The following is a 27890-nucleotide window of genomic DNA, read 5'->3' as shown; positions in this document are numbered from 1 at the left end:
TGCAGGAACTTTTATAATCGCAAATAATTCTCCCCAAATATCAATTACAAGCACCACCAGTTTCTTCTATTGATTTGTTTTTATTGACAGTGGCAACATCCAGTTTCCTTTTCAAAAATGCAGTTTCTAGTTAATTCAAAAGCATCATTTTTAGAATTGTTAAGTCATAATTGGGAAGGGAAGAAAAACAGTGATCATAGGCTCATAGATTTAAAGTTGGAAAAGAAGCATTAATTAACAACCTAATTAGCAAATTAAAATAATTAAAAATAATAAATAGCTACTAGAGATCCTACTCACTCTCCCATTGTACTCTCCTTGAGTTTATATTTCCTCTTTCCTTATTCCCATTCCCTATATAAAATCCTGAGATGAGGATCTGTGACTAGATAGACTAGAGAAGGGAAACCAATCATTTTATGGAGGAGGAAACTAGGTACAAGAAGATTAAATGATTTGTCCAAGATCACTCAGCTGGTAACCATGTCTATTACTTGCTTATCTTTCCTCCACTTGCTCTCTGTGGAAGATCTTTGTACCTTCAAAACTCAGAGCTGCTGACCCTAATCCATTTCATTTTTAAACTAATCCTAAATGCTAGATTCTTGTCCTATCATAACACTGTGGGGTAAAGTACTATTTGGTTTTGTTTTTAATTGGATGAGGAATAATTGGAAAGCTGGAACCTCAGGCTACTGCCATTTACATTCCTTTAGTAAAGTAGGAAAACTGGACCTCAGTACCTAATTAACAAATTTTTAAAAATTAAAATAAATAGTACAAAGAGATGTTACTCAGTCCCCCACTGTATTCTTCCTAAGCTTTTATGTTCTCTCTCCTTATTCCCTTTCCTTGTCCAGGGTCCTGAGATGAAGGATTATCTGAGACTAGGATAGACTAGAGAAGGGAGATACAAAGAAATTTAAAAAAAAATCATTCAATGACATTTGATGTTGTCCAACTTATTAAAATATTAGAATAAAATGGAGGAAAGTGCATTAGAATGAAGGAAAAATCACTTCTTAGAGGGTCTTAAGCATATAGCAAATTTGGGGGTAATAATAGGATTAGAATTGAAAATTCAAAGGGAGATGGCGAATGGGAGTTGCTTACTTTAGAATAAAACAATACACAAGATATATAAGCATTATTCACTGCTTATCTTCCCTGAATATTTATAGGGAAACTTTATCTTGAAAGGCAATGATAACAAATAAGGTGGAAACTGCATTTTTTCCTGAACCCCATAGAAAAAATTTATCTGACCAAAACAAAAGAGGATGGTGCTGTGACTACAGAATGAGTGGTGGGAGTGGAAGGAAGATCTAATTAACCTTTCTGGCTTGTTATGGAAAGATTTTCTGTTTTCTCCAGAACTTTTCTTAGTGTGTGATAGAGGATGTGATTTAGCTTGACATTCTTTTGCTTTGGAAGGTGGAGGTGACTATAGGAATTTCCCTGTTTGGAAAATCTCTCCAATGATATAGCTTAATCAATCAGTTAACAATCAATTTATCAAGTACCTGTTATATGTTAAGCACTGTGCAAGGTGCTGGCAATACACATATTTAAAAAAAAATGAATCCGTTCCTTGCCCTCTTGTAGGATACAATTGGGGAAATTTAAGAACTTAAGTTTTCCTGTCCTCAGAGCTAGTCATCTATTTACTATGTAACACTATCTCTCTTTAAATTTCAGATATCTATTCAATCATTCAGGTGAGTAGCAAAGGACTCTAATTTTAATTTTTAAAGAAGGCTTTCCCCTATAAGAAAGGAGTCTTATATTTATTGATGTCAGAAAGACATCAATAAGGTCCATTCTTTAAATTAGATTTTTTCCTAGATAAGAGACTAAACCACAAAGTATTTATTAAAAGGTATGCACTAAATCAGATTTTTGTCAAGAATGATGAAATATTTTGAAACTCTGAAACGTAAAATCTAATGAACTGTCCTGCCATTAATCTAGTTTTAGAAAAAGGGTAGCTCTAAGCTGACTTAGACATTCTGAAATCAGGCACAAGAAAACTCTTGGTCTAATCTAAGTTTGTATATCATAATATTTCAAACTGTAAATAGTTTGCTCATTCTATTCATTTAATCTCAGATTAAATATTTTTATAAAAAAGGATTGTAGCATCAGATATTAATTCTGGTTAGCTGGTAGATGGTAGAGAACCCACCTTTAAGAAACGAAACTGAAGCCATTTTGTTTACTATCTGCTGAGTTATATTGGTGACTGGCATATAGATGATCACAAAGTTATACTTTTTAAATTTATCTATGTATCCTAGGTCTTCTGGAGGCCCTCCAGGAAACTCAAATTTTGAAGTCAATAATCCAAATAGGTACAGCAGTAGGCATAGGATCAATGAAAGAATCCATTCCTATTTAATACAGGAGAAAAATAAATTAGAATGTGGTCACTGATAAGGCTATCATCATCAAATACTTTTTCTATTTAATTTCCCTAAGTGCTTTTTCCAAGATTAGCTTCTTGCAATGATTAATTAAGAAACAGACAATAATTCTTGTTCCACTGAGTCTTAATTTCTAAGATATATTTACAAGATAAGACAGAAAGCAAACAAAAAAAGAGCTGGGAAAACACAATATTGTTTGCCTATCAAAAGCAAGATTAAAAATATTAATAGCAATTAATAAAATATTTTAATATTTGTGAAGTATCCTCCTCTAACATTCAAAATTAACAGTATTTTTTTAGGTGTTTGGGGTCCTGTCCACCTATTAATTTTCCTACTTAATTCCAATTTTCAACATTCTTCCCTATGACCCCTTTAAAATATGTGTTCCCTGAGGACTGAGATAGTAACCATAATTTCAGCCAATTTAAGTTAGAGTGAGAGGGAAGAGGTCTTCCTTGGTTGTGCTAAAATAATATGCATTGCTTGATGAACTCTCTGAGCAGAAAGAATTAAGTATTATTGTGTTTTCGGGATCAGTTTTGGGGATCAGTTCCCATTACTTTACTCACTGCCACTTTGTCCCTACTCCAGTACTTGTGACCTGGAAAAACATACATCTAAGAATATGTAAGAAGTAATCAGTACTTTATAGCTTTGTGATGATGTTAAGATCCTGGTATTTGAAAATTCAACAGAGTGCCACATATCTTAAGATCAATGTAGTATTTTATTGGGATAAAGAAACCCTCCAAAATGAGCTTTTCCATTTCTGTCAACCAACACTTTCATAGTCCTTCCAATCTAACCAGTGTTATCATCTTAATGCACCTTGATGAGGGGTAGTAGGAGAGGTCTTTAAGACATTAAGTTCTGGGCTGCTTATTATTTTTGTTGTAGGCCCAGAAAATCTGAGCCTAAGCTAAGCAGAATGGTTCTGTGTAATTTTGTGAATTGATGGTTTGAGGAGGTATTACTTCTACTTCATTTTTGAAAAAGAAAGATTTATTTCTCCAGGGACTTCTTTCCTTTTTCTATGGAACCTTTAATTTGAAATTTTTTTCTAATTCTATAATATTTGCAAGGATACACAGTCCAAAATTAAATTAATCTGACTTTTCTATATAAAACAAGTACATAAATAGAAATACAGAATGAAGAAATGCATGTATGCTGTTTGGGATGCACATCTTCTTTTATCAAATGTGAAGATATAGCTTTATTGTTTTTTCTTTTGTTTTTCTTTAAAAAACAAAATTTAATTTTTACAATGATTAAATGTTTATTTTTCTCCCTCTTACTCTACTTTTTTCATCCTACTGAAAAAAAGTGAAACAAATCTTATAATAAATATATGGTTAAGAAAAAAAAAGTGATATAAACTTTTAGCCATACCGATAAGCTCTCTCTTTTCATCCTCCATTTTTTAATCATGTTCTTATTCAGAAGGGCCCAAGTTTGTTGGCAAATACTGATCTCTCTTTTAGTCATTTTGACCTATTTGTTACAAAAGGAGAAAAGACATTATAAACGTTGCAGCGTGTGTATGTGTATATATGTGTGTATATGGGGGGAAGACAGAGACAGAGACTATTTTATAAAATATTTTATCATCACTTTGACAGCTCATGGTTTCTTACAAAACAATAGTACTCCACAATATTCATATACCATAATTTGTTCAACCATTTTCCAATTGATGGACTTCACCTCAATTTTCAATTCTTTGTCATTCAAAAAGAGTTGTTATAAATGTTTTTGAACATTTGGAATTTATTCCAGTTTTTATGATCTCATTGGGATCAAAATGCTCTTTAAGTATATAGTTCCAATTGCTCTTCAGAATGTTTAGATCTGTTCATAACTCCACCAACAATGCATTAGTGTCTCAATCAAAACTGATTATTTTCCCTTTTTGCCATCCTGCCCAGTCTGATAGGTGTGAGGTGGTATCTCAGAGTTACTTTAATTTGCATTTCTCTAATCAATTATGACTTGAAGAATTTATTCATGCATCTATAAATAGCTTTAATTTCTTCATCTGGAAATTTCCTGTTCATATCCTTTGACCATTTATCAATTAGAAATTGACTTGTAATCTTAAAAATTAGATTAAGTTCTCTATATGTTTTAGAAAAGAGTCCTTTATCAGAAACATTAGCTGTGAAAAATATTTTTGAGCTTTCTATATTTCTTCTAATCTTGGCTACATTGGTTTTATTTGTGCAAAGCTTTTAAAATTTAATATAGTTGAAATCATCCATGTTGCAAATGTGAGAAGTGGGTTTAGGCCCAGGTTTTGTCATACTATTTTCCAGTTTTTCCAAAAGTTTTTTTTTTAAATGCTGAGATTTTAACCCAGAAACTAGTGAGTTTGGGTTTATCAAAGAGTAGATTACTATAGTAACTTACTACTATTTCTTTTGTATCCAGTCTAATCCCTGATCTACTTCTCTAGTTTTTAACTAGCATAAGACATTTTTTTTTGTTTTTCTTTTTTGCAAGGCAAATGGGGTTAAGTGGCTTGCCCAAGGCCACACAGCTAGGTAATTAAGTGTCTGAGATCGGATTTTAACTCAGGTACTCCTGAGTCCAGGGCCCGTGTTCTATCTACTGTACCACCTAGCCACTTCCCCCCATCAGACATTTTTGATTCCTGCCACTTAATAGTATAGTTTTAGGTTGGTGCAGTTAGGCCATTTTCCTTTGCATTTTCTTTTTATTAATTCCCTTCATATTCTTGACCTTTTGCTGCTCCATGAAATTTATTACCATTTTTCTACCTCTGTAAAATAGTTTTTTGGTAGTTTGAATGGTATGACTCTACATAAGTAATATAATTTGGGTAGAATTGTCATTTTTATTATATTAGTTTGGCCTAACCATGAGCAACGTCAGTTACAGGATCTATACTGAGTGAAGGGAGCAGAACCAAGAGAACAATGTACACATTAACAGCATTATTGTAGGATGATCAACGTTGATGGAAGCAGCTCCTCTCAGCAGTTCAGAGAGCTAGGACAACTGTATTGGACTGGCTATGAATATATTTTCCAGTTGTTTAGATCTGGCTTTATTTGGTTGAACAGTATTTTGTATTTGTGCTCAAATAGTTTCTGAATATCTCTTGGAAGGTAGATTCTCAAGTATTTATATTATCTTCAGTTATTTTATTTTATTTTTTTTTTATTTTTGCAAAGCAATGGGGTTAAAGTGACTTGCCCAAGGTCACATAGTTAGGTAATTTTTAAGAGTCTGAGAGTGGATTTGAACTCAGGTCCTCCTTACTCCAGGGCCAGTGCTCTGTCCACTTGCCACCTAGATGCTCTACAATTACTTTAAATGGAATATCTCTTTCTATCTCTTGCTTTTGGACATTATTGATAATTTATAGAAAAGGTAATGATTTATATGGGTTTATTGTATATCTCACTATTTTGCTAGAGCTGTTAATTGATTCTATTAGGTTGATTTTTTAAGTTGATTTTCTAGGGTTCTCTAGGGAGACAATGATGTCATCTACACAAGGTGAAAGTTTTGATTCTTCATTGCCTATTCTGATTCCTTCAATTTCTTTTTTTCTCTCTTCTTACTAAAGCTAACATTTTTAATATAATACTGAATAATAGTAATAACGGGCATCCTTGTTTCACCTCTGATCTTATTAGAAATGCTGCTACTTTATCCCCATACATATAATAATTGCTAATGATTCTATATAGATACCACTTATCATTTTAAAGAAAATTCCATTTATTCAAATTATCTTTAATATTTTAAATAAGAATAGATACCATATTTTATCAAAGCCTTATCATCTATTGAGATAATCATAAGATTTCTGTTAATTTTATTATGGATGTGGTCAATTTTGTTAATGATTTCCATATTATTGAACCATCCCTGCTTACCTAGTATAAATCCTACCTAATCATGGTGTATTATCCTAGTAATAACTTATTGTAATCTCTTTGCTAATATTTTATTCATCAATATTGCATCAATATTCAATAAGGAGATTGGTCTATACTTTTCTTTGTTTTGATTCTTCCTGGTTTAGGAATCAGCATCATACTGGTGTCATAAAGAGAAATTTGGTTGAACACCTTCATCGATTTTTAAAATAGCTTATTTTTTGTTATTAAATAGTTTATTTTGCTTATTATTAATTGTTCCTTGAATGTTTGATAGAATTCACTTGTAAATCCATCTGGTCCTGGAGATATTTTCTTAGGGAGTTTATTGATGGTTTCTTTAATTTCTTTTCCTGAAATGAGCTTTTTTAAAGGTATTTTAATTCTCTTCTTTTAATCTGGGTAGCTTTATTTTTATAAATATTCATCTATTTCACTTACACTGTCAGATTTATTGGCATACAGTTGGACAAAATACCTTTGAATTATTACTTTATTTTCTTCTTCATTGGCAGTGAGTTCACATTTTTCACTTTTGATATTGGTAATTTGAATTTTTTCTTTCTTTTTGAAAATCATATTAACCAAAATTTTACCTATTTTATTGTTTTCTCATAAAACCAACACTTAGTTTTATTTATTAGTTCAATAATTTTCTTACTTTTGATTTTATTAATTTCTCCTTTGATTTTTCAGAATTTCTAATTTGGTATGTAATTGAGGATTTTTAATTTGTTCTTTTTTATAGCTTTTTAAAGTAACATGCCCAGTCATTTATCTTCTGTTTCTCTATATTATTAATTTAAGCATTTAATTATATAATATTTAACTGCATCCCACAAGTTTTGGTATGATGTCTCATAATGTTGTCATTGTCTTAGATAACATTGTTGATCATTTCCAAGATTTGTTGATTGATTGATCCATTCTTTAAAATTAGGTTTATTTGTTTCCAATTAAGCTTTTTTCATTTATCTCTCCATGGTTCTTTATTACATGTAATTTTTAATGCATCATGATCTGAAAAGGGTGGATTCAACATTTCTGCTTTTCTGCATTTGATTGTGAGGTTTTTATACCCTAGTACATGGTCAGTTTTTGTGTAGGTTGGTACTACATATTGCAGAGAAAAAAGTTTATTGCCTTTTCCCCCCATTAAATTTTCTCCATAAGTCTATCATATCTAGGTTTTCTAAAATTCCTTCATCTTTTTAATTTCCTTCTTGTTTATTTTTGTGGTTAGATTTATTTAATTCTGAGAGACAGAAGTTAAGGCACCCTACTATTATGTATTTGATGTCTGTTTTCTTTTAATTCTTTTAGTTTTTCCTCTAAGAATGTGGGTGCTATACACTTGCTGCATCTATGATTTTTTTATTTTGTTTTTACAAAGCAATGGAATTAGGTGACTTGCCCAAGGTCACACATCTAAGTAAGTATTAAGTACCTGAGGTCAGATTTGAACTCCAGGGTTTGGTGCTGACTCCAATCCGGTATTCTATTCACTGCTTTACCTAGCTGTCCCCTGCATATATGTTTAGTATTGATATTTCTTCATTGTCTATGGTACTTTTTAAGAAGATGTAGTTTCTTTCCTTATCCCTTTCAATGAGATCTATCTTGCTTTTGCTTCTCTGAGATCAGGATTACCATCTCTGATTTTTTATACTTCTGTTGAAACATAAAATATTTTGCTCTATCCTTTTACCTTTGTCCTATGTCTCTTTCTGCTTCAAATGTAATTCTATTGCTCACTCTGCATTTCTCACCATGCTATCTTCCTTTACTTGAACTTTTCTCTTCCTTTCTGCTTATCCCTTTACACCAATGGTTTCTTTCTAATTGCTTTGTCTCATCAGTCCTTTCTATTAGCCCTTTTCCCCTTTCCTTCTTTTTTTTCCCCTTTTACTTTTCAACTTCAACTTTTACTTTTACTTTAACCCACCTTTTTTATCAGTTTTTTTCTTCACCTTTTTTTTTCTCTTTCATTCCCTACTTTCTGTAGGGTAGGTAAATCTTTAAACCCAGTTGGGAATGTATGTTATTCCCTTTTGAATCAAATCTGTTGAGAGTAAAGTTTACTTAGTACTCACACTATCCCCTTTTTCTCTCTACTATAATAGGTCTTTGTGTATCTTCATGAGGTTTCATTAATTCTCTAATGTCTTTCCTTCTCTTAGTGCAATTCTTCTTTTCATGTCTTAATTATTTTAAATCTGGTATTTTTACAAGAAAAGCATGATTCTCAAGCGTTGGTTGCCTGCTTGCTTGATTTATTCATAAACATCACTCCTTCATACTCTATTCATATCCATGGTCTCTGTTAAGGTAAACTCCTTTCAACTATTCCATAAGAATTGCAATTCTCAAGAGCCATAAGCCTCATCAAATTACAATCAATTTATACACACCCTCTTTCCAAATACCCTTTATAGAAATATATAAGCTAAAGTTTCAAGTAAAGCAACATCATTTCATGATGTATTCATACCCACCACCTCTAAGTACACATTTTCCATTTGTAGGCAAAATATGATATAAAGCAAAACCACTTCAAATATTATAACCAGACTCCCTAAGCATATTCTCTCCTACTGTCCCAGTAGAAATCCTTATGAGCTAGTATCATGTACAGCAAAATCACGTCATGATCCATTTATACCCAAAACCTCTAAGCAACTTCCTCCAACTGTCCCAATAGAAATACAACCCTCAAGAGATAAAGTATCATGTAAAAACAACTGGAAAATAGTATGGCAAACACTAGGCATAGACCAGCATCTCACACCCTATTCCAAAATAAGGTCAAAATGGATTTAGTCATAAAGGGCAACATTGTAGATAGATTGATAGAACAAGAAATACTCCATCTATCAGATTTATGGAAAGGGAAAGGGAATAAATTTCTGACCAGACAAGAAATAGAGTACATCAAAACTGTAAAATGAATGATTTTGACTATGAAATTAAAACATTTTTGCACTAATAAAATCAATGCTGCCAAAATTAGAAGAAAAGCAGAAAGCTGGGAAATAATCTTCATAATTAAGAGTTCTGATAAAGGTCTCATTTCTAAAATATATAGAGAATTGCATCAAATTTGTAATGTTGCAAGTCATTCCCCAAATGATAAATGGTCAAAGGATATGAACAGACAGTTTTCAAATGAAGAAATTAAAGTTGTTTTATATATATATATATATATATACATATATGTATATATATAATCATATGAAAAATGCTCCAAATAATTATTGATAGAGAAATGCAAATTAAAATGAATATGAGATATCACCTCACACCTATCAGATTGGCTAACATGAGAAAAAGGGAAAATGATCAATGTTGAGAGGTTGTGGGAGGATTGGGACATTGATGCATTGCTGGGGGAGTTGTGAATAGATCCAACCTTTCTGTAGAGCAATATGGAACCATGCCCAAAAGAGCAATAAAATTTTTCATTCCCTTTGACTGATCAATTCCAATGTTAGTCCTAAATCCAGAAGAAATCATTAAAAAACAGGAAAAGTTCCACATGTTCCAAAATATTTGTAGAAGCTCTTTTTATAGTGGCAAAAGTTGGAAATTGAGGGGATGTCCATCAATTGGGGAATGACTAAACAAGTTATGGTACATGAATACTGTGGAATATTATTGTTCTATAAGAAGTTATAAATGGTTGGATTCCAGAGAAGCATGGACTGAGTTACAGGGTCTGATACTGAGTGAAGGGAGCAGAACCAAGAGAACAATGTACACATTAACAACATTATTGTAGGATGATCAACTTTGATGAAAGCAGGTCTTCTCAGCAGTTCAGAGAGCTAGGACAACTGTATTAGATTGGCTATGAACAATGTTATTCCAATCCAGAGGAAGGAAAATCAAACCAAACCAAACCAAACCAAAAAAAGTCCAACCTGTCAGAATCTGATGAACACTTTCTAAAAAATTATCTTATGTATCTCTTTCCCTTAATCCTAATTCCTCATACAGAAAATGTCTAATTTGTAAACATGTTTATCAAAAATATGTATATACAGTGTTAACTTGACTGCCTCTGAGGAGGGTGGGATGGAAGGGTGGAAGGAAATTTTGTAACTTAAAAATATATAAATGCATATGAATGAATGTTGAAAGAACTTTTATAACATGTATTTGGAAAACTAAAATGTCAATTAAAATAAAACAAAATATCATGTAAATCAAAATCATGTCAAGATATATTTATGTACATATCCTCTAAGTACCCTTCCTGCAATTATATTCAACTCTTATCAGTTAAAGTATCAATTAAAGCACTCTGTTAATCAATTTATAACCATACCTTCTAAGTGTGCTTTTAACTATCCTAAGAGAAATAGAAGTCTTAAGAATTTCAAGTATTGTCTTTTCATGTAAGGATGTATGCAGTTTAATGCTCTTGATTAATGCTTTCCCTATTGCATTTATCTTTTTACACATCCCTTGGATCTTGTATTTGAAGATCAAAGTTTCTATTTAGTTTGAGTCTTTTTTAATCAGTTAAGTTTAAAATTCCTCTATTTTGTTGAAAATCTATCTTTTCCCCTGAAAGAATTTGCTGAATTTTCTAGGATAGTTGATTCTAGATTGTAATCCAAGGGCCTTTCTAATCTTTTAATGTTGAAGCTGATAAATCCTGTGTAATCCTGACTGGTTCCTTGGTATTTAAATTCCTTCTTTTTTGACAGGACATTCTAAAATTTGGTCAAATATTCCTTTAAGTTTTTATTCTGGGGTCTCTTTCTGGAGGTGATAGCAGATGTTTTGTCTTCTTTTTCTAAGATATTTGAACAGTTTTACATGATAACTTCTTGAAAAAGATTTTCCAAGCTCTTTTTTCATCTTCTGAGTTGGGTTGGGACACTCACTGCTGGCCTGCTGCTACAATGGCTTGCTGCCACACTGGCTTGCTGAGCCTTGACCTGAGCTTTTCTGTGGCTAAGAGTTTCCACTGGTTTTCCATCTCTCTCCCACCTCTGCTGGGCTATACTTCCCCCTTTACCCAAATGAATCTCATCTTTACCAAAGTTCTTCCAGGTTATCTTGAGTTGAAAACTTGTTTCACTCTTTTGTGAGATCTGTGTCAATACATATTCTTTGCTCTAACAATAAATTCTTATCTTTTATTACTTTCAAGAAAGTGGTTAATGAAATTGCTTTTTGAGGTCTTTAATATATCACCTGACTTAACAATAAAGAATGATGTAAGAGAAATGACATTTACTGTCAGTTTTTCTCTGAACACCTAGAGGCATTCTCCTGGGAAGTCAGTTGGTACTGTTGTTGAATGCCAACATTTAGGACTTATCTTACCTATCAGTAAATCAATGATGCCATGTATGAAGTGAAAAATTTTATTTTGCTTGGAAAGAATTCATTATCCATCAAATCAAAAACAACTTTTTTTTGCTGTCAATTTGGTTAAGTAGCTAGTTAATATTAAGGGAATGAGGTTGAATTTGAACTCAGGTTCCTCCTGACTTCAAGACTCCAGTATTCTTTTCATTGTGCTACCTAGCTCTCCCCAACAACTTTTCTTAAACACTATGTGGAAGGTACAAAGTGAGTTGCCTAGAGACAGGAAAAAAAGACAATAATCTGTACCCTTAAGGAGCTCCTCTGGTATACTGCCAAATGTCCCCTCTGAATGCACAGAGGGAAATATATTTGAATGGATACTAAAGTCATGCCCCTACCTTTTCCTTCCTCTATCTCTAACCTCCCCAGAAACAACCTCAAAAAATTCCATGCTTCTAAATTTTTAGGGTACTAAAATTTTAAGAGGATATAGTTAAGATGAATTGAATCTTATTACCTAAATATCCAGCTATTCCAGTCTCATGGAACAGTCTACAAGAAGACTTGGCATTTCAACTGTGTAGGCAGAAACAAAACTTTGACGGAATGTTTGTTTTTTTTTTTGAGCAGAATATTTTGTTCTCTTATTTAGCAGAGTTGGTTACCTTCCACATCATGAATCATACCCCCATACTGATTTTCAGTCTTGCATCTCCAACTACCAATTGGACATATCAAACAGACTGTTCTGTAGACATTTTAAATTTAAATTTAAATTTAAACAGAAATCATTATACAATCTCTACTCCCCACAACCCTCACCTCTTTCTAACTTTACTATTATTGTTAAGTGTATCCCTAACCTCCCAGATATTCAGGAGGACTCTTTAAACAGGTGTCATGCTCAACTCCTCACTCTCTCTTACCCTAATAACCAGAGGATATTCTGTTTCTAAGGTCTGTGCATTTTATCTTTACAACATATCTTTAATATGCCCCCTCCCCCGAAACTCACACACCCATGGTACAGGTCTTCATCATCTCAAACCTAAACTGTTGCAATAACCTGCCTATTGGTCTGCCTGGCAGAAATCTCTCAATTCCAGTCTATCCTCCAAAGTGTCAAATTGATATTCCTAAATCATTTGACCATTATATTCTTTCTCATTACCACTCAATGAACTCAAGTGGCTCCCTTTCATTTTAAGATCAAATTATTAAAAATCTCTCTTGGTCATTCAAAGACCTTCATATTCTTTTCCTACTCCCAACACCTATCTATCCTCATTTTACCTTATGCCTCTATTTGAAGTCCTTATTCTATAGGAAACCTTTCCTAACATCCCATAGTTCTAGTGCCTTCCCTCTATAATCTTTAATTCATCTTACATTTAGCTTATTTTATATAGTTGTTTATATGTGTCTCCATTTTAAACAGTGATTGCCCTGAGAGCAGGGTCTGCTTTTTTTGTCTTTTTTGTAATTCCTGAGTACCACACATAGTCTATACTTAAGAAATGTTTGCTAATTGACATAAATTTGGAACAACTGGAAAATTATTTTGGAGATAAAAAAAGAAGGAAAGGACCAACTGTTTTTTAAAAAAAGAAATCTTTAAAAAATTGCAATTAGTTTATAACCTAATGAAAGTGTTTTTCTTTTTTTAAAGGAGAAAAAAACAGGGGGTGGCTAGGTGGCACAGTAGATAGAGCACCAGCCCTGGAGTCAGGAGTACTTGAGTTCAAATCCACTCTCAGACACTTAGACACTTAATAATTACTTAGTTTTGTGGCCTTGGGCAAGCCACTTAACCCCATTGCCTTGCAAAACCCAAAGAGAGAGAGAGAGAGAGAGAGAGAGAGAGAGAGAGAGAGAGAGAGAGAGAGAACAAAAGCAGCAGAAACAAAACAAAATGAAACAGTTCTGGATTTGTGATTTCATCCATAAAGAGACATTCTGGATTGCAAACCCTCTCTGCCTATGCATACAAGCAAAATTAATCTCTTAAAATTGAAGGTTTGATTTGGCCCATGATCATGCAATGAACATGTATTAGAGGCAGTATGGATTTCTTTCCACTATTCACTAAGCCATTGTGACCTCCATAGAGATTAGACCATAAAGATACATATTTGCTTTCTTATAAGAATTCTATTTCTGGTTTACCCAATTTTTTTGCAAGGCAATGGGATTAAGTGGCTTGCCCAAGGCCACACAGCTAGGTAATTAATAAGTGTCTGAGGTCACATTTGAATTCAGGTACTCCTGACTCCAGGGCTGGTGCTCTATCCGTTACACCACCTAAGCTGCCCCTTGTTTACCCAATTTTGAAGAAGATATTTTTCATAAAGTAATTATAAATATGTTCAATTTATTTTGAAATGTTTGAAAATTTTCTTACTTATTTAGCTAAAAATTACTGAATGTAGAAGGTTTCACACCTCCTTTGGGGTGAGTTTATGAGAATCAGGTAAAAGAATGAGAACAAAACATAATGTTTGCATTATGAGAGGTTTCATATGCATATATGCATTGTGTAAATAAGTGTAGTTTAATATGAAGAATGTAAGATCTGGAGACAGAGGACATGAATTTTAGTACTTACACAGTGACTTATGGAAACTTAGCCAAATCAAATCCTTTGACTGGGCCTTCTTTTCTTTTTTTTTTTTTTGTCATTCAAGAAAGATTTCTATTTATTTTGAGTTTTACAATTTTCCCCTAATCTTTTTTCCCTCCTCCCATTGCATAGAAGGCTGTCTGTTAGTATTTACATTATTTCCATGGTATACATTGATCTAAGTTGAATGTGATGAGAGAGAAATAATGCCCTTAAGGAAGAAAAATAAAGTATAAGAGATAGCAAAATTACATAAAAAGATAACAGATTTTTTTTCCTAAGTTAAAGGTAATAGTCCTTGGTCTTTGTTCAAAATCCATGATTCTTTCTCTGGATACAGATGATATTCTCCATCTCAGAGAGCCCAAAAAGTTGACCCTGATTGTTGCACTGATGGAATGAGCAAGTTCATCAAAGTTGATAATCACCCCCATGTTGCTGTTAGAGTGTACAGTGTTTTTCTGGTTCTGCTCATCTCACTCAGCATCAGTTCATGCAAATCCCTCCAGGCTTCCCTGAATGCCCATCCCTCCTGGTTTCTAATAGAACAATAGTATTCTATGACATACATATACCACTGTTTGTTAAGCCATTCTGCATTCAAAGGACATTTACTTAATTTCCAATTCTTTGCCACCACAAACAGGGCTGCTATGAATATATTTGTACAAGTAATTTTTTTTACCCATTTTCATCATCCTTCAGGGTATATACCTAGTAGTGGTATTGCTGGATCAAAGGGTATGCACATTTTTGTTGCTCTTTGGGCATAATTCTAAACAGCTCTCCAGAAAGGTTGGATGAGTTCACAGCTCCACCACCAATGTATAAGTGTCCCAGATTTCCCACATCCCTTCCAACATTGATAATTTTCCTTTCTGGTCATATTGGCCAGTCTGAGAGGTGTGAGGTGGTACCTCAGAGATGCTTTAATTTGCATTTCTCTAATAAGCAGTGATTTAGAGCAATTTTCATATGAGGAAATCCATAGTCATATGAAAATTGCTCTAAATCATTACTTATTTTCTTCTATGAAATAAGAAAATTGGAGTAGATATTCTCCTTAACACTTAATTTATGATTCTATGATCCCTAGTGGGATTGCAATAGCTGACTTTTTTTGTTTGACTTTTTGTTTTCAGACGGAAATTCCTCTGCAAATCCCCATAGTCCTCTAAATTCAAAGACAAACTATGGAACTTAAACTCTCCTGAAGAGAAAATATTATCTCCTGGAAATAATAAACATATAATAAAAAATAAACCTTATTATTTCTCTTTCAAAGTGAATTCTTATCAAAAGAATAATCCTGTTCTGGGCACAATAAAAATATTTATCTCCATTCTCTGGGTAGAAAAAAAGTCTCTTGAGATTCAGAAGAATATTCAGACAGTACATGAAAAAAAATAGGAAAAGTAAATAAATAAATTATACAAATGCATTAGCAATGAAATTGAATCTTAAGAATAACCAGACAAAATTAACAAAATTCAGATACATTTTTCTAGTCTATTCTACAGCATATTCCATTGTATGCTCAATAGTCTCCAAATTTATGTCTCCAAATAAATGATTAAAAATCCCCAAATTCTACAATTGTGGGAGAATTATATATAATTTATTATAATTTGTCTAAATAATACAAACAGATATTTGGTAACATGAGTTTTTACCCTTATTTTCTTGAGCAGATCTAGGTTAATGCCATTTTTCATTTTGCAAGCATTTGTGGCACTTTCACTACACGAGAGAAGTTTATGCATTACATAAAACAAATAGGAGAAAAAAGATTAACTTACAGTCAGAAAAGCTGAAACAAGGAATTTAGAAGTATTATTATTTCATTATTCTCTATGTCCAAAAGAACAGTTCAAATGGCTTCATGGTTCATTTTATGAGAAGTTTTCAATGTTTGCCTGTTTATAATAGTTCCTATTCAGATCAATTTTGAAGAGGTTTAAGGTCAGTTAACCAAGCTGCCAAAGGGAGTCACATGACGCCTGTGTGCTGTTTTCCATTTCTTTTTCCTCTTCACAGTGCAGGGGAAAAGTAGCGACAGATGGTTGCTTGCACATGTTATTCTGGAAGGAGCAATCTCAAGAAGAAAAATCCTACTTTACTTTTCTGACTCTGATTCCTGGAATAAAGGAGAAGTTGCCAAGTTCAAATTTTTTAAAGAAAAGAAAAAGATCCACCAATAGAGTTGATTATAGTGCAATCTTTAAATGGGAAAAATATAAACAACCCAAAGGACATATTGAAATTGGAGAAGGAAAAAAAAAGGAAGGGGGAAGAAGAATTAAAATGATAAGTAATCCCCAAGTCAAGATTGATGGGAAATGATGGGGAGGAATTTTAGTTTTACTTCAGACAAATGAAATAAATCATAATATTACTAGCTTGTCTTTATGGTACTTATGCTTTAAAGATATTATCATGTTTATAATTCTGAAATATATGGAAAAATCATTATTTCATTTTTTAGATAGATTCATAAAAGTTTTGAAACTTGACCAAAGTAACAGTAAATAAGGGAGGCATGACTCAAATCTAGATCTTATGACTCCTGGCTCCAGGACTCATTTTGCTATTCCATAGTTGCTTCTTTCACCATGACTAAACAACAGCAACAATAACAGCTCAAACAACAACTAGATCCCACTGATTTTTCTTTTTTAGGACTCAAAAGTAAATCTTTGACTCATAATTGCATTCAGTCTTTTCTTAGGATAATTACTTTAACAAAGAGTTAGGGAATTGTGAATTAATATATTTCTTCCCTATTGTAAATCTGTGGAAAATAAAAACTAGACTTGAGGGTAATTAATAATTTTCAGAAGGAGCTGAGACTAGACAATAGACCAAAACTCAAACTTTTTGCTCTGTTCTTTCAACATACTCCTTTAAGCAACTTTAAAAAGTGCATCAAACCAAACTCTAACTGTGAAAACCAACAAAAAGTCAATTTAGAAAGAAATAAAGAGCTGTTTACAGAAACGGCATGGGGTTTGGCTGAGAGCGTGGCATTGAAGAATTGACACCAGCTGTGGGTCTTGGAGTGGCTGGACATTGGTAAAAGCAGCACAACCACCACCAGGAGTATTCAGTGTCCAAGGACTAGAGGGAGAAGAAAATCTATTCAGAAAGTGTATAGGGAATCTCTTAGTTAGCCCTAACCTGGGTAAAGACCCAGGTACTATTTGGCAACTCAATTTCTGATTATCTAATTCTGGGTCACTATTCTGGGTGGAGAGCAGCTCATCCGGTTGTAAGGAAGCAGGGGCCCTACCTAGGTAAGAATCAGAACATAGTGCAGAAGGGCTAGGGTCAGACCTATCCCCAAATAACATCAATTTGAATGCACTAAAGCTTACAAGCCCTGAAATCTAACTGTTAAAGCACAGGATATTAAAAATCTGAAGACTCGGGCCAAATAAACTATTCCCAGAGGTGAATAGAGTCCAACTCTAACATAAAGTCCAAAGTCAAGAAATAGACTGGGAAAGTGAGCAAAAAGAAAACAAAAAAAAAAGAACCCTAATCATATAAATCTAAAATGACAAAAATTCAGAAGATAATGAGAATATCCGCAAGCAAAATTTCAAAATTTATTGCAGATTGAACACAAGACCAACAAAAATTCTAAGAAGAGTTCAAGAAAGAGATGGGAAAGAACCAAAATAAGATATTAAAAATCAAATAAAGTTAGGAGAGGAAAAATTAAAAAGAAATGAGCAATGCAAGAAAATTTTGAAAAGAGAATTGGCAGCTTAGTAAAAGAGGTATAAAAATTATTGAAGAAAATAGTATTTTTTTAAAAACTGCTTTTACCAAGAGTGGTAGAGAAAATTCTAAAGAGAGTAAAAATAATTGACCAAGAAAATAAATTGTGGAGAGATAATTTAAGAATTATCAAACTAGAGTGATGTCCAGGCAGGCGCGAGGCGGCGGGCTCGGAGCTGGAGCGGAGGGGCGGGCCTCCGCCGTGGACCTCCCCCAGGTCTGGGCCTTCTGCTTGATGCTGATGCTGACCTGCGCAGGTGCTTCAGACCCCGCGAGGCCGAACCCGGACCCGAGCTTGGAGATCTACAAGAAGCTCTTTGAGGTGAAACGCAAGGACCAGATGAAGGCCTTGAAGAACCTCATTGAGCTGAACGACGTCCACCAGTGGTACAAGATCATCGACATCATGCCCAAGGGCCTCTTCAAGGTGCTGGAGGACTCTCGGGCCGTGCTCCAGGCAGCTGATGTCTTTCCAGATGGGCCTTGCCCAGAGGATGAGAAGCTGAAGGACGCATTCTCTTATGTGGTGGAGAACACCGCCTTCTTTGGCGATGTCACGCTCCGCTTCCCCAAGATCATCCATCACCACTTTGACCGAAATTCCAACTGGAACCACCTCATCCTCTGGGGCATCAGCTTCTGCAACCAAACGGGTGTCTTTGACCAGGGCACCCACTCACAACTTCTGGGTCTGATGGCTCAGGAGCTGGGGATTGATGAGAGATCCCCAGATTATAGGAACCCCTTTACAGCAGACCAGTCTGAGCCCATCCCAGGTTCTGACCCCTTCCAGAAGGCCTTGAAAGAAGAGTAGAGGTGCTGGAGGAAGGAGGAGAAGCAAAAGGAGATCCGAAAGCGCCCCCGAATCTCTCGCACCCAGTCTAAGTTATAGCCCTGGGTTTGCTTCCTGGCAGGTGGGGCGAGGCTTCCAGAAGAGGGGGGCGGCAGCGCTTGAAGGGGGCTCCATTGGATTTAGATACTGCCTCTCACCTCAGGGGGATGGAGGACATCCTGGCCTTTCCCCCAGTGCTGCCCAGGGGTTCCAAACAATGAAGAGAGAGCACCTCGGCCTGAGGCGAGGCCCACTCCCCTCTAGAAGGGCCCGATGCTGCCCCTTTCAAACCCAGGTCCTTAATAAGCCTCCTTCTCTTTGGAGAATCTTTGGCTCTGCCACCCAAAGAAGCAGATGGGACCTCTGTAACTGAAATGATCCAGCTTCAGCCTGGCATACCCTGGCCAAGACAGGGGCATCGGCTGGGCCCCCTGGTACAACCCTGCCTTGCCATGTGAGCCACCCACCCCTCTTGCAAAGACAATAAAATAAGCAAACTCTTTGGATAAAAAAAGGAATTATCAAACTATATCGAAGCTACGATAGAAAAGATTCCAGATATCATATTTCAAGAAATTATAAAGGAAAATTGCCCATATATATCATAGAACCAGATGTCAAAGAAGAAATTGAAAGAATCTACCAGTCATCTCCTAAAAGAGATCCCAAAATGAAAACTCCCAGGAATATTGTAGCCAAATTATAGAGCCTCCAAGACAAAGAGAAATTACTGCCAGAAAGAAATTATTTAAATACTAGGGAACCAGTCAGGATCTCATAAGATTTAATAGTTGCCACCATAAAGGAAAGGAGGACTTGGAATATGACATTTGGTAGGTCTAGCAAAAGTGTTAGGATTACAACTAAGAATAAATTTCCCAGCAAAATGAAATATAAACCAATAGTAGAAAAAATAAAATTTTAATGAAATAGAGGACATTCAAGTATTCCCTTTTGTTCTGCCTGTATATAACATTCTTTATCATAAGTCCATCAAAAAAATTGCTCCCATATTTTTTCCCACAGTTGATACTACTAACTGTATTTCCCTCCATCCTATCCTTTTCCATCCCCCATTTATTCTATTCTCTCTCTCTTCTCTCACCCTGTTCCACTTCAAAAGTGTGTTATATCAGACTACTCTCTTTTACAAACTTCTCTCTCTTCTATCAACCCCCCCCACTCCCCCTTCCTCTTTCTTCCATTCCTTTCCTCTCCTAGTTTCCTCTGGGATAAGATAGATTTCTATACCCATCTATGGTATAGATTTCTATACCAGAAAAACACTGTACACCTTGATGGGCAACTTTGATGGATGTGCTCATTTCATCAGGGACAATTTTGGGGTATCTGTGATGGAGAATACCATCTGTATCCAGAGAAAGAAATGTGAAGTTTGATCAAAGATCAAAGGCTATTACCTTCAATTTCGGGTGGGGGATGTCTCATGTAATTTTGCTATTTCTTTTACTTTATTTTTCTTTCTCTCACATCACATTCAACTTAGTTTAATGTAAAGCATGGAAACAATGTAAAGACTAACAGACTGGGGGTGGGGGGAGGGAAGCAAGAATGGGCGGAAATTGTAAAACTCAAAATAAATAAAATCTTTCTAAAATATTTTATTTTTTCCTCAAGGATATGTTTGTTTGTCTTTTTCCTCTCAACACATTCAATTTTGATCACTGCATAGCAATGAAACAATGTAAAGATTATCAGATTGCCTTCTGTGGAGGGGTGGGGGAAAGAGATGGGAGGGTGGGGAGTGTAAAAATTCAAAACCTTACCAAAAAATGATAGATAGAAACTACTATTGTATATAATTGGAAAACAAATAGAATATTAATTTAAAAAATTAAAGAAGAAAAGACTTTATAACATTCATAAACTATGACTTGTTCAGTCATTCCTCAATTGATGAGCATCCTTCAATTTCCAACTTTTTCCACTGCAAAAAAGAACTGCTTTTAATATTTTTGTACATGTGGATCCTTTCCCATTTATTATGATCTTTTGGGGATGTAGACCTACTACTGATATTACTAGATCAAAGGACAGCCCCAATTCCATTGCCCAATTATTTGGATCAGTTCACAACTCAAAGTCACCAACAGTGCATTAGTGTTCCCAATTTTCCCACATGATCTCCAATAATCATCATTTTCCTTTTTTCTGTCATGTTAGTCAATCTGATAGGTGGTTACTCAGAGTTGTTTTAATTTCTCTAATCAATAATGATTTGGAGCATATTTTCATATGACTATAAATAACTTAATTTCTTCATCTTATAACTGCCTATTCATATTCTTTGACCATTTATCAATTGGAGAATGACATAATCTTTTGTATTTGATTCAGTCCTTTATATATATATATGTATATGTATATATATATATATATATATATATATATATGTAGAAATGAGGCCTTTATCAGAAACATTAGCTGTGAAAATTGTCCCCCAACTTTCTACATACCTTCTTATTTTGACTGCAATGGTTTTGTTTCTGCAAATACTTTTTTCAATTTAATAGTCAAAATCATCCTTTTTGCCATTTATAATGTTATCTATGTCTTGTTTGGTCATAAATTTTCCCCTCTCCCTAGATTGAATAGATAAAGTATTTCTTGTTCTCTTATTTAGTTTATGTCTTTTTTCTATACCCATTTTGACATGATTTTGGTATAGAGTATGAGATGAGAGTCTACACCTAGTTTTGGCCATGCTATTTTCAAATTTCCCCAGTTGTTTTTGTCAAATAGTTCTTACAGTGAGTCTTAAAGACTAGTGTCTTAGGTATATCAAATAGAAGACTTACTGCTGCTTCTTTTGTATCTACCACATTAATCCACTTCTCTGTTTCTTAGCCAGTACTAGACAGTTTTGATGACTATATAATATAGCTTTAGATCTGATAAAGCTAGGCCACTTTCCTTTGCATTTTTTCATTAATTCTCTTGATATTCCTGAACTTTTGTTACTTCTGATGAATTTTGTTACTATGTTTTTTAACTTTGTAAAATACTTTTGTGGTAGTTTGATTGATATGGCACTGAATAAGTAATTTAATTTGGGTAGAATTGTCCTTTTTATTATATTAACTCCACCTAACCATGAGCAATTGACTTTTTTCCAATTGTTTAGACCTGACTTTATTTATGTGCAAAACTATTTTGTAATTATGTTTATATAATTCCTGGGTTTTTCTTGGGAAGTAGATTCCCAAGTATTTTATGTTATCTATGGAATTTCTCTTTTTATTGATTATATATGGAAATGCTGATATTTATGTGGGTTTATTTTACATTCTGTTACTTTGGTAAAGTTCTTGATTGTTTCAAGTAGTGTTTTAGTTGGTTTTCTAGGGTTCTCTAAGCATACCATCATATTATCTACACTGAGTGAAAGTTTTATTTCCTCACTGCCTATTCTAATTCCTTCAATTTATTTTTCTTATTTTATTGCTAAAGCTAACATTTCTAATACAATGTTGAATAGCAGTGGTGATAGTGAACATTCTTATTTCACCCTGGATCTTTGTGGAAAGAAAATTTATTCTGAGATCTATTCTGAAAGTGATTGATGGATTTTTTCCAAGAACTATTTTTCCTTCTCATTCTAGGATATTAGGGCAGTTTTCCAAATAATTTGATAATTTCCTGAAAGAGATTTTCCAGGCTTTCTTTTTTGATCAAGGCTTTCAGATAGATCAACAATTCATAAATTATCTCTTTATCCTCATTACAAATAATGCTTTCTGATGGTTTTAGATAGATAGTACTTATCATTTTATAGAACACTTCATTTCATCTAATGTTTTTAGTAGAAATGGGTGCTTTATGTTGTCAAAGGCTTTTTCAGCATCTATTGAGATGATAAATGATTTCTGTTCATTTTGCTATTGATATGGCCAAATATGTTGATTGTTTTTCTAATATTGAACCATTCCTGGTATAAAACCCTACCTGAAGATAGTGCATTATCCTAATGAAAACTTGTTATAATTTCTTTGCTAAAATTTTATTAAAAATATTCAATCAATATTCATTAGGGAAATTGGTCTATAATTTTCTTTGTTTTGGCTCTTCATGGATTAGGTATCAATCCCATATTGTCATCATAAAAGGAACTGGCAGAACTTCTTCATTTATATCTTTAAATAATTTATATAGCATTGGAATTAATTGTTCCTTAAAGGTTTAGAGAATTCACATGTAAATTGACCTAGTCCTGGAGATTTTTTCTTAGGGATTTTATTGATGGTTTCTTCAATTTCTTTTTCTGAAATTGAGTTATTTAAGTATTTTTTCCACTTCCTTTTATGGGAGAGTTCATCTCATTTATATTTATAGTTATGATTGCTTTCTATTTCACTCCATGCCATCCTTCCCAATTTCCCAATTTATTCTTTTATTTTTCATATCTCCTTAGCCTCCACACTAAAGTTTTTCTTTAGCCTTCCCTTATATTAGTCCTTTCTTCCTTTTTATTTCCCCTTCTTCCCCCTACTTCCCTGTAGGATAGGATAAACTTTTAAAGCCATTTGGGAATGTATACTATTCCTTCTTTGAGCCAATCTGATAAGACTAAGATTTACTCAGGGATCACACTCTCCCTTCTTTTTCTCTTTGTGCCTCTTCATGATGTATTATTTATCCTCTAATGCCTCACTTTCTCCTAATAGTATCCTTCTTTTCATGTCTTAATTGTCTTAAATTTTTCTTGTACCCATACTCTCTGACAAGATAGTCTCATTTTATCTGTCCAGAGAGAAGTACAATTCTAAAAGGTTGATTTATTGATTGATTGGTTGGTTGATTTATAAGCATCATTTATTCATGGTTATTTCATATGCACAGACTCTTCAAATGCACTCCTCTCATCTGTCCTTTTAGAAATACAATTCTCAAGAGCCCTAAGTATCATTAAATTAAAACCAATTTATAACATGCCTTCCTTCCAAGTACCTGCTATAGAAATACAATTATATCATGACCTAAAGTATCACATAGAGCAAAATCACTTCAAATACATTTATATCTAAATCTTCCAAGTAATTCCCTCCAACTTTCCCAGTAGAAATACAATCTTATGAACTAAGATCTGTAAAGCAAAATCACTTCATGATCATTTATACCCACATCCTCTAAATTCCCTCCCTGCAGCTATATTCAACCCTCATGAGCTAAAGTATAATCTGAAGCATCATCATTTTCATAGTCAATCTATATATAAATCTTCTAACTAATCTTCTTTTAACTATCCAGAGAGAAGTCAATTCTCAAGAGTTACAATACTGTCTTCTGGTATAGGGATATATATATATATATATATATATATATATATATATATATATATATATATATTTAATGTTATTGACTAACATTTTTCCTTTTTCTGTTTGCCTTTCTACATATCTCAACTATTATATTTGAAGATCAAATTTTCTGACAGTTCTGGTCTTTCTATCACGTAAGTTGAAAGTCCTCTATTTTATTGAACTTCTATCTTTTCCCCTAAAATAATATGCTGAATTTTACAGGGTAGTTGATTTTTGGGTTGTAATCCAAGGTCCTTTGAATTCTGAAATAGCATGTTCCAAGTCCTATATTGAAGTTGCTAAGTCCTGCATAATACTTACTATGGTTTCTTGATATTTAAATTGCTTCTTTTTGGCTGCTTGCAGTATTTTCTCCTTTAGCTAAGAATTCTGAGATTTGATGACTGTTATATTCCTGTTAGACTAGCTGCTCAGGAAGTGTTAGGTTCTTGCTGACTAGCTTATTCTTACCCAGGGGAATGTTGAAGGGGCAGGAGACAAGGGAGACAAGGATGACAAGTTCTCCTTAAAGTTCTCCTAGCTCTCCAAGATCTCCATTTATTAAACCAAAAACAAGTGCTTAAATATCCTCCCCAGTCCCTGGTCTACTCCCACGGGTCCATTCAACCAGTAAAATAGTGCTCAGGTGCTCGAGGATACCAGGTGATAAAAGTTTACAGTACTTTCACACACAACAGTCCCTTACATGTCCCCCTTTTTTTCTGAAGCAAAATTCCTTAATTCAATTACATAATGAATGCATGAATCCACAGATTTATCCCAGAAGGGGGGTCATAATTTGTGATATTTCCCCTTACTTAACCGTGTGATGATAGATGAGACAAAGATGACAAACTTTTTTCTTTTGCCAACAAAAAACCTTTCAAAGCAATCAAATTCAAAACCCAAACTAAAAGGAGTGACATTTAACACAGGTACTTGTAACTATTTCAGATCTGAATCACACACACGTGCACCCACACACACACACACACACACACACACACAAACAGGGGTTTAGACACTAACACAAACACCAAAACAACTCTCTTATATCACATTTACCAAGTTGAGATTGATACCCTGGCCAGTACCAGATCTCAGAATATAGAAACATTTTCCCACCTCTCCAGGCCAGTAGACATGTGTGAAAATGTCCTATTGATGATTAAATACACATATACACACATAACACACCAAAATATTAGCCATAAGCACAGGATTCATTAGCAGATGAAATCTGAATTTCCCATTCTCAGAAAAAAAAGTCTTCTTCCCCTTTTTTTCTTAACTAATTGACCATGAAGTTTCCCAGTCAATAGCCTAAGACATAGGCATTGTCCAACTCCCCCTCCCCAGACCAGGAAGAAGGCATGGGGGTCCCTTGATTTCTAAAATAAGATTTTTGAGACATAGGTTTGAATTTCAAAGTTCCAAAAAGGAAGATTTCTCTTCTCGCTCCCCCCTCCCTCTGCAGAAGGCAGGAGTGACAAAGAATGATAGAGAACATTTGAAATTACTTGAGTTATTAACAACAGTACAATTAGGAGTTGTTGTATTTTCTGAACAGTAGCCAGCACCATTACAAACTGTGCAATAGCGTGTGACATTTTTACTCTCAACACAGGAAGTACAGTTAGTGTGTATTTCATGGCTTTCTGGTACCAGAGCAAGAGTCATGGTGTACTTGATTGTAGGCTAGAGAGTGAAATTCATTGTGGCTTCTAGAATGAAATTTATTGTAGGCATCAGGGTCAAGGTCAGCATCACCAAGGAGGAGTCTCTGCAGTTGGTTGTAGGTTTAGAGGTTTGAGTCACACTTAGCACAGCCAGACAGGCTGCAGTGGCCAAAAGGAACAGCAAGCAGGTCCCCACATCCAGTTCATGGCACTGGTATGAACTGCTTCTGAGGAAGAAGCTCCAGCCCCTGCGGAGTTGCCAAGGAGAATCCACTTCTCACTGGCTCCTCAATTTGTTACTGGCTCCTTATTTGTTTCTTCTTACTTTCTATTTACACCTCCTTGTTCCAACTTCCTTAAAATCAGCCCCCTGGTAACAATCAACCTGTTACCTCTCTGAAGTCTTCTGCTCTGGGATGTCACCTGGAATTTTTCTTGCTTGTATCTGCTGATCCTTATCCTGGACTCCAGCCAGATAGCTCTGCCTTCGTGTCTGTTTGGGCACCATTTGTTATGTTCCTTGCCGGACGACTTATCCTTACCCAGATGAACACTGAAAAGGTGGGAGACAAAGATGACGAGTTCTCCATAAAGTTCTCCTAGTTCTCTAAAGATCTCCAAGATCTCTATTTATTAAACCAAATAAATTGCTTAAATATCCTCCCCGGTCCCTGGTCCCCTCCCACACCTGTGGCACTCTACAATCAACCAGTAAAATAGTCATCTGTGCTTGAGGACACCAGGTGATGAAAGTTTATAGTACTCCCACACACAACAGTCCCTTACATGCGACAATATTTCCATGAAGATTTATTCTGAGATTTCTTTCTGGAAGTGATTGATGGATTTTTTTTCCAAGTACTATTTTGCCTTCTCATTCTAGTATTTGGAGCAATTTTCCATCATAATTTCCAGAAAGAGATTTTCTAGGATCTCTTTTTTGATCAAGGCTTTTGCATAGACCAATAATTCATAAATTATCTGTCCCCAATCTATTTTCCAGATTGAATATTGTTTCTAAGTGGTACTTTACATTTTCTCATTTTTTTTAGTCTTTTGCTTTTGTTTGATGGATTCTTGGTGTCTCAATGAGTCATTAGTTTCCATTTGTCGAATTCCATTTTTATGGTTTTACTTTCTTCAGCTTGCTTTTTTTTCTCTTTCCAGTTTGTTAATTTTAGTTTTTGATAATTTCCTTCCTTTTCTAGTTATTTGATTTTACTTTTAAAGGAGTTTTCCTTTACCATTTGATCAATTTTACTTTTAAAGGAATTGATTTCTTCAGTCAATTTTTCATAATCCTCCTGCATACTCTCATTTCTTTTCTTCTTTCTCTCTTCTTTGGTTTTTAAAATCCCTTCTTGAGCTATCATAAAATCCTTTTAGGCTTTACGTGTAGATATTTTGCCATTGCTTTCCTCTTCAGGGATGGGCATATTTATCATCTCTATCAGAATTGTAGCTATCTATGCTTGGTGCCTTTTTTATTGTTTATTTATTTTTTGCTCATTTTGATAGTAAGCTCTACTCCTGGGACACAGGGAACATAGTCCCAAGCTTTTTCTGCTGGGACCAGGATCATAACTCTAGCTTTCCACTTGCCTATGGCATCACCTTGGCAGTACTTTGTTCCCTCCTTTAAGGTAACCCTGACTTTCCTCTTGCTTATGTCATTGCCTATGCAGCAGTTTGCTCTTGTGCTCAGGCAGCTCCACCCAGTCCTATCTACTGTACTAGCATTCTCAGGGTTTGAACTTTTCTTCTAAACTGGGGTTGGGACAATCACTGCTGGCCTGCTGCAACACTGGCTTGTTGAGTCTTGGTTGAACTGTAGCTAAGAGCTGCCAGCTGGTTTTTTCAGTTCTCCTACATAAACTGGGCTTTACTCCCCTTTTACTAGGTAAGGCAGACCTTTACTAAAGTTCCCTCACAGTTTCCTGGATTGAGAATTTGTTTTACTCTTTTTTTTGGGGGGGGGGGATATCTGTGGTTT

At 34.4% G+C, this 27890-nt stretch overlaps 2 protein-coding genes across 4 annotated transcripts in view; one reads left to right on the top strand and one right to left on the bottom strand.

The window, feature by feature from the left end:
- Positions 1–16375, bottom strand: part of LOC141514162 (ATP-binding cassette sub-family A member 10-like) — a 122937-nt gene extending 106562 nt beyond the window's left edge. The window contains exons 1-3 of one of the 3 annotated variants that reach the window (XM_074224707.1): positions 16082–16375; positions 3822–3923; positions 2186–2390 (exon numbers count right to left, since the gene is read on the bottom strand). In XM_074224707.1, the coding sequence (XP_074080808.1) occupies positions 2186–2390; positions 3822–3917 (301 nt within the window). In that variant the 5' untranslated portion in view covers positions 3918–3923; positions 16082–16375. The remainder of the gene's footprint in view (positions 1–2185; positions 2391–3821; positions 3924–16081) is intronic. The other 2 variants (XM_074224705.1, XM_074224706.1) reach the window with 2 other exon arrangements.
- Positions 16376–18274: 1899 nt separating this feature from the next.
- Positions 18275–19016, top strand: CCDC134 (coiled-coil domain containing 134). The gene has a single exon (XM_074220622.1). The coding sequence runs from the start codon at positions 18301–18303 to the stop codon at positions 18877–18879; it is 579 nt and encodes a 192-aa protein (XP_074076723.1). The 5' UTR covers positions 18275–18300; the 3' UTR covers positions 18880–19016.
- The last annotated feature ends 8874 nt before the right edge of the window (positions 19017–27890 follow it).

The sequence above is a fragment of the Macrotis lagotis genome, chromosome 2 (genome assembly GCF_037893015.1).
Source record: "Macrotis lagotis isolate mMagLag1 chromosome 2, bilby.v1.9.chrom.fasta, whole genome shotgun sequence".
NCBI classification, from domain to species: Eukaryota; Metazoa; Chordata; class Mammalia; order Peramelemorphia; family Peramelidae; genus Macrotis; species Macrotis lagotis.
The sequence above is the reverse complement of the archived record's forward strand: the minus strand, read 5'-3'. Positions and strand labels throughout refer to the sequence as shown.